We start from the raw sequence: 7940 nt of genomic DNA, 5'->3' as shown, positions 1-7940 counted from the left end.
GCTGCTAGACCTGCCTACTAAAATTAACCAATATGAGACAGCAGATGAACATAAAATTAATGACACACATTGACCCTTATATTTTGTGGCCTTTAACTTTTTATTAGAGGATTTCACAGCCATAATATTTAACACTCTTTTTCATTGCAGATATCTTTTGCCAGTTTTTTTTAGCTACAATAAATAAGAATTTGTGAATTGATATATTTGCGAATAGCAACCACATGAAGCCATATCTGAGCTTAAATTATCTCAACTTCTACTGGAAAAGGGAAATCCAAACACTACAAAGAGACTTATTATGAAAATCAATCAAATAAAATATACAGCTAAGAGTGTCAACTCCTTACAGTGGGCATCCTTTCTCTAATCATTTGGAAACTGAAAGTGGTTCAGAGTCCTCTGAAATAAACAGAAATTTTGTTCCTCTCTAATGTGTCAGTCCTGGGTTAGTTAACACATTCAGCTGGAGTCTAACAGCAATGCAGAAGTGAGGAGAATCGATGTCTTACTGTACACAATGATTGCACAAGTTAATTGCTCTTGATAGATGAAATATATTTCTTGAAATATATTTCTCTACAGTAAATACACTGGCAAACAAGGATTATTAAATAGCTACTTTTATAAATACAAGTTTGGTGACTACTGATTACTTCACATCGCCAGTGCACATAAAATAAATAAAAAGTATTTGCTTTCCCTTTTTTTTAATAAAAAAAAAGGAATATAAAAAGTGAGAATGAGACTACAAGTGAGTGCAAAGCATGTATGAAACATTAACTGTTTTAAGAAGCCATTCCTACTCAGTTATCTGGAAATACCTGTACTCCCTTGTTCCTGAGTACACTCAACCAAATTTTAAATAATTTTATTTTCTTTTGCTGTGAAAAGGACCAAATGAGGTGTTAACCAGGTCAGTTATTTGGCAAGCAGATGAGAAGGTGAGTGTCAAAGGTTGTTTAAAAGGTGCCAGATGTTTTGCCAGTAAAACAAATTACCATCACATTGGAAATAAAAGGCCTAATGCATTTTTTGCAGAAGTTGTAGGTTATGGTATGGAGCTTTTATACAGTGCACCCCACCTTTGAAACACTCCAAGGGAAGATCTGCACAGCCATGCCACTTTAGTCCAGGACAAAGCTCAGAACAGTACCCTAAGTCCCTCCTAACTTATATACCTGTGGTTCTTGCTTAGGACTTATTTCCTCACAAGCCAGCCCACATGTAGAGCATTTTGCATATGGGAAATGGAGCAAGGCAAATGAAGTGCCTTGCCTCAGGCTAGGTAAAAAGGCTGGAACAGAGCAGAAGTGCCTTGAGGCACTGTTGCTGCCTGCCTTTGGGAGGGATGTTTGATTTACAGTGACTGGACCTGTCCAATTTCCTGTCCCCATGTTAAGGGCTTCAAAAGGCACCGGCTGCTTTGCACTCTTTCAGTTATGAAAAGTGAATTAAATATTTACCTGGGTTATAAACTGGTTCATATTAATTGTGGGGGGTTTGAGCAGCCAGAATGTATAGAATGAGGTGTTCCTAAGCTCTTGCATCCTTTTAATGAGCATATATAGAAGTAAACCTAGAGTAAACCAGCCCTTGGGGAAGCACAAAGTGAAAATACAAACCCACGTGAGCCTAAGCCCTTCCCAGTCTAACTCTCCCCAGATTAAACCAGCACCCTGGGGAAGCTGGCTGCTGCCTACCCTAGGATCAGGCAGCTGCCTGTGCTGCCTTCCTGCACTGCCAAAACCATCCCAGAGCAGCTCTGCCCTTCTGAGGTGCTGCCAAAACCATCTCAGAGCAGCTCTGCTCCTCGGAGGGGCTGCCAAAACCATCCCAGAGCAGCTCTGCTCCTTGGAGGGGCTGCCAAAACCATCCCAGAGCAGCTCTGCTCCTTGGAGGGGCTGCTCACCAGGACCTTACAGGAGCAGGTCAGCAGCATCAGACACCACTGAGGCAAACACAGCCAGGCTGAAAACAGCCAGTGTTGCACCCAGCTGGAGATTTGCTCCAGGTGTAAGCAGGAGCCTGTACAGAGGGTTTCTAGGAGCAGTGAGCTCTGATCCTGAGGCAGCTCGTTGTCCCACTAGTGGGGAAAACACCAGGAAAAACTCATCCCATCAGATGCTCCATGGAGCCCTCCAGCACCACAGGGATGTCAGAGCACTGCTCTGGGTGCTGCCCCATGGTGTGCTGCTCCAGGATAGAAGGGTGACCGGGGGTGGCTGCAGGAATACGAGCAGCTGGTAGAAGATTCAATTCTTGTGCATTCTGTAATGTCTAATAAATACTGACAATCAGCAGAGACACTGATTTGCCTATTTTCTTTATTACTAAGGCAAAGTTTCCTAGATAAAGGACTTTGTGCAAGAGATAAGACAATTTATTAGTGATGCTGTGGAATGTGGATGAGATGTCCAGCTCTGCCTTGATCTCCAAGAGTGAAGTTTAGCTGACACCTGAAGAGGTCAGTGACAGACCCTGACTGTCCTGAGGGGACAGAGCAGGCCCACACAAGGTCTTTGGTGAATCTGAATTGTTCTGGTCAGATGTACAATAGAGCTTACAGACAAATGTCAGGGGTTTTCTGTGGTCCCGCAGAGATGGGATTAGCAGAAGTGTCTATTTTTGCTGATTGTTTTCAGTTAGAAAGAAGTAGCTCACACAGAGAGACACATGTGGGTGACTGTGAATGTATCAGCCTGGAGATAACAACATTTAGTAGAGGCATCACAGCTCAGGGACAGAGGATGCGACCTGAGAACAGTTTGTGATTTACAGCTGAAAGGTCCTCTGCAGATACAAAATCTTTGCTAATAGAATAAAAATCCATTCAGTTTGACAGAGCTGGGATGTTTAATGTTAGCAATCAGGACACAGCACCTAAAGCAGCTCTGGGAGTGCTGCTGCCACTGGCCAGGGGGACTGGAGGCTTCTGCTGTGGAAGTTTTTGCTTTGCCTTCAGTGCTGTGAGACAGCCAGGGAGGCACAGGAAATTACTCCCTCTGCCCAACACTGACACTGTAAATCCAGATCTGCAGCTCAGTGGGAACAACCTGCAGAGGAGAGAGTATCTGCTCTGTGAATGTTTTGAGGAGTCACACTTTCCACTAGCTCTGCTCCAGCACTTCTTTGCCCCAATGGGGTTATAAACAGATCATCACAAGTGATCAAGTTGATTCTTCTCAGATGAACAGTGGCACTAATATCCTGGGCATGTCATCCCACTGCAAACATAGAGTAAAATCTGACAGCCCCTTGCCTGTGGACTTGGAAAAACAGTTGTGGAAAGAGAATTCAAGTGGCCCACCAGGAAATCTCAGCATCTAGATCCCACAGCTGCTAGGCTTGAACAAATCTGGTGAATGATGATGTTAAGCCTTGAGAGCTTGTTTATTTATGATTGTCTAGATGTAGTTCTCCTGAGGAAAGTTGCTTCTATGCCCTGAAATGTACTGCTTATTCACAACTCTCAGTGCTGAATTAGTCCATGGCTGCTGGTATAGGTCCTCCCTATCAGTTTGAAGTCTGATATTCCAGCTAATATTAAGTTGAGACTTAGGGCATTCTCTGTCCATTTCCCCATACTGAAAGATGTCTGAGGTCTGCTTTCATATAGTTTTATATGGGGAGAGTGGTTCACCTTTTCAATTAATTTTTCAAAACTCCACATACAGAAGTAATTTAATCTCACTGTTCCTCATGCACTGAATTAACCCAATAGCTCAGCAACCCTGCAAACACCTGTCAGACCTCAGTGAGATGGTTGCTGGTGGAAACAGGAGCCAGAGAAATCTCAGTTTGAACTACAAACTTTATTTTCAAATGCAGCTCTCACTGTTTTTGTGATAAGGTTTTCTTGGTTTTTTGTTTTTTTTTTTTTTGTTTTTTTTTTTTAACCCTCTGCCTCTGTCTTTTTTAAAAGCAATGGCTGCTTCTTAATGCAATGAAATTTTTCTTAATAATGACACAGCACATAATTCTGAAAGCCTGGGGGTGCAGTTTAGCCATTTGGAAAAATGACCTTTTGTACTATTACTGGAAATAGCTAGCAGGATTTGGTGCTTGAATTTTGTTCTCTCTGTACTGTAAAAAATAGTTCAAAACCTGTTGCTCAGTGTGCTGGTTTTGACTGGGGTTGAGTTAATTTGCTTTAGTGACCAGAGTGGGGCTGTGTTTGGGATTTCTGCTGGAAAGGATGTTGATACTACAGGGATGTTTTTCTTATTGCTCAGCAGTGTTTGCACAGCATCAAGGCCTTTTCTGCTTCTCACATTGCCACGCTGGTGAGGGGGCTGGGGGATGGCCTGGCTTTGGCTGGGATAGACTTAACTTCTTCTCAGTAGATGGTACAGTGCTGTGTTTTTGATTTAGACGGAGAAGAATATTGACAAAATACTGATGGTTTTGTTTTTGCTAAGTCCTCTTTATCCTAAGTGAAGGATTTCTTTTTTCTTTTGGGGCTCATGCTCTGTCAGTGAGAAGGTACAGACAAGAAACTGGGAGGGAGCGCAGCCAGGACAGGTGACCCGAATTGGCCAAAAGGATATTCCACATCAGAGAATGGCATGCCCAGTATATAAACTGGGGCAGTTACCTGGAACAGGGCCTGATCTGGGTTCAGAAAGGCAGCTCTGGCATTGTTAGTCAGTTGGTAGTGAGCACTTGTATTGTTTGTTTGGTTTCTTTTCTCTTCAGTTGTATTATCAACACTATCATTATTATTTGCCACTATTACAGTATTTGACTTTCAGTTACTAAGCTTCTCTAAATGATTAAATTTTAAACTTCTCTAAACCTGTAAGTTTTACTTTTGATTCTCCTCCCCACTCCACCAGGGTGGAGGGGAAGAGAAGGGTGTTGAGCAAGGGCTGTGTGGTGCTTAATTTCTGGCTGGGGCTGGAACCACAAGAGGGTTCTTGGGTAGTTGGGAGTAGACACAGACAGCACAGCTGACCCCAAGGTTAGGGTTAGGGCACCCCAAAGGGATATTCCATAACATATTCCATCAGGATCAGTTCCTAAAGAGGGAGAAAGAAGGAAGAAGGAGGGACCTGCAGGGTGTCTGCTGGAAACCCAACACAGCACGGGCAGCCTGGGAGGGCCCTGGAGTGTGTGGATGAGAACTTCACTTCCTGGCATAGCTGATGAGCCCACCAGGGGAACCACCTCTGGAAAAAGAGGCAGGCAGCTCAGGAAGTGTTTATGGATGTTTTTAGGTCAAGTAGAAAGAAAATCTGAGTGGCAAAAGCTCAGTTAGAACTAAATTTGGTCATTTCTGTAAAAAATAATAAAAAGTGGTTTTATAAATACATTAATGGCAAAAAGTGGGCCAAGGAAAAGCTCCATTCTTTACTGGACCCAGGGGAAAACACAGTCACCAAAGAGAGAAAAGGCTGAGGTACTTTACACCTTCTTTGCCTCAGTCCTCAACAGTAAGACCAGTTACCCCCTGGGCAACTGGCCCTAAGCTGGTAGACAGGGATGTGGAGCAGAATGAAAGCCCTGAAATCCATGTGGAGGCAGAAGAGTTCACCAAGCCCCTCTCCAGCATTCATCATCAGTCCTGGCTAACTGGGGAGGTCCCAGAACTGGAGCTGCCAGTGTGAGGCCCATCCACAAGGGCTGGAAGAAGAATCCAGGGAACTCCAGGCCTGTCAGCCTGACCTTGGTGCCCAGCAAGGTTATGGAACAAATCATCTTGAGTGTGATTACACAGCACATATGGGATAACCAAGGGATCAAGCCAAGTCAGCACAGGTTTAGGAGCTCAATGTTCTATTGTCCGGCAGATCCCTTTGGGCAGTTGGGGTCAGCTGTCTGTCTGTGCCTACTCCCAATTCCCCACCCAGCCCCAGCCCAAAGCAGCGCCTGGGGACGCTGCCCACTCTCACTGAAGGATCAGGAAGGTGCCTGGGCTGCCCTGCTCCACGGCAAACACCAGCACAGCACAGAGCTGCATGTCGGAGGGGCCGCTCAGCAGCAGCCGGCAGGAGTGGGAGCTGGGCAGCACCGTGAGCTGCCAGTCCTGCCACTGGGGCAGATGCTCCCAGGCTGTCTGCACCGAGTTCTGCACCCAGCAGGCGATTTCCTCCACGTCTAAGTAGGAGCCTGTGCAAAGGTTCTGCAGCAGGGGTGAGTGCTGGCCTGTCTCATTGGTCTTGGAGGGGTGGACAAAACACGGAACATTCTCCATTTTCCTCAAGCAGGTGCACTCCAGCACCACACGGATGTTGGAGCACCTTTCTGGCAGATGTGTCCCACTGTAGAGCTCCAGCTTGAAAGAGTGCCTGGAGGGTGGCTGCAGGAACACGAGCAGCTGGTACAAGATTCGGTCCTCGAAGATACTCCAGGATTCATGGATGCCGTTCTTCCCGGTCGCCGGGTGCATCTCCGGCATGAAAGTGTCCTTGGAAAGCACTCGGCAGACACGGAGGATGTCATGCACCATTTTCTTCACATCCCTGCACATGTCAGACAGTCCCTGCATTGACATTACGTTGGGGACAGAAAACAACCTCACACTGTGGCGTTGTCCCTTGCGGGTTTTCTCCTCTTCATCATCTTCCTCCTCGCTGCCAGAGGTGTCCTGCTCATAGCAGGTACAAGTTCTAAACTTCATTTGCCAGGCCAGCCAGCAGACCTCCACGAGCATGGCTACTGCAGCAGCCCAGAAGAGACAGAGCTGCAACCCAGAGAGGAGTGGGGCTTCTTGTGGAGACCTGATCCACCCAATCTCCTGCAGCAGCTGCATCATCTCCTGCTGCAGAAACTTCTTACGCTGCTGCATCTGCTGGATTGTGATCATATTGGTCCGTAGGTCTTGTGTCTGCTTGAGCAGGATGGTCAGCAGAGCCACAAAGAACGTGGTTGCTGCAGCCATGGCCTGGAGAGATGGGACAAAGGTTTATCCAGCAAGTCTGGGTGAACAGGCTTGAAGGGACCACAGACCCTGGCTGGAGACAGCACAGGGCCCATCCTGCCCAGGCCACCCTGATGGTCATCCCTGGCTGGGCTGTGCCCCATGAAAGGGCAAAACACACCTGAGCAGTCTCCTGAGGCCCCATCCCTGCCATGCTGGAGCATTCCATGGAGCCAGGGGCACCTGGCACATCCCCAAAGCCTCTCTGACACCACTGGGAGCCCAGAGCCCTTCTGTCCCCAGCCCAGAGAGTGGCACCCTGCCCTGCCCTGAGGGGCCCAGGCCTCACTCAGAGTTAGAAACTCCCCTGGGCATCTGTCCCATTCCCCATCCATCCCAGCCTTCCCTGTGCGTGTGCACTCACCAATTGCCCAAGTCCAAGTGGGGGTTGCAGGGTGGTTTCCTGGTATTGTCCCTGGGGATGGCTTCCACTGTCACCTGTTCTCTGTAATGTCACAGCCACCAGAACTGACAAACCCCAGACTTCAACCCTACCCCCTGCTCAGTGGGTTCTGGGCATCACTGCACCAAGTCCAAACCCACTGCAGCAGGTCCCAGGGGGTCTCTTGGCAAAGCAGGGACAGGCCCAAAAGCCAGCACAGAGAGCCCCAACTCCCCCTGTCCCCAGCCCCAAGGGCAGGACCTTGTCCTGCTCTGAAGGGCTCAGCCCTCACTCAGGGTTAGGAATCCCCCTGGGCCTCTGTCCAGTCCCCCATCCACCCCAGCCTTCCCCGTGCACGTGCACACACGAGTCCAGCTGCGGTGGGGCTGCCTGGTGCTGTCCCTAGGGACAGATCCCACTGTGACCCATCCTCTGTGATGTCACAGCCACCAGAGCCCCATCACCCAGCTGACAAGTCCCAGAGCCCATCCCCACCCCCTCTCAGCGAGCTCTCGACATCACCCCAAGTACAACACCACTGGGCAGGAGCTCCTGGGGCTCTCCTGACAAAGTGGGCAGCCCAAGCCACCCCCTGCTCATCCCCTGGCTGGGCTGTGCTCCATGAAAGGACAAGAG

The 7940-nt window shown here is 48.0% G+C and overlaps 1 protein-coding gene across 1 annotated transcript; it reads right to left on the bottom strand.

The window, feature by feature from the left end:
- Positions 1-3851: 3851 nt before the first annotated feature.
- Positions 3852-7658, bottom strand: LOC128806332 (inositol 1,4,5-trisphosphate receptor-interacting protein-like 1). The gene is made up of 2 exons (XM_053975789.1): positions 7287-7658; positions 3852-6886 (listed from the first exon to the last, which is right to left on the bottom strand). The coding sequence occupies exon 2, from the start codon at positions 6881-6883 to the stop codon at positions 5891-5893; it is 993 nt and encodes a 330-aa protein (XP_053831764.1). The 5' UTR covers positions 6884-6886; positions 7287-7658; the 3' UTR covers positions 3852-5890.
- Between the last annotated feature and the right edge of the window lie 282 nt (positions 7659-7940).

This window comes from Vidua macroura, chromosome 4 (assembly GCF_024509145.1).
Source record: "Vidua macroura isolate BioBank_ID:100142 chromosome 4, ASM2450914v1, whole genome shotgun sequence".
NCBI lineage: Eukaryota > Metazoa > Chordata > Aves > Passeriformes > Viduidae > Vidua > Vidua macroura.
This window is presented reverse-complemented; position numbering and strand designations above follow the sequence as displayed.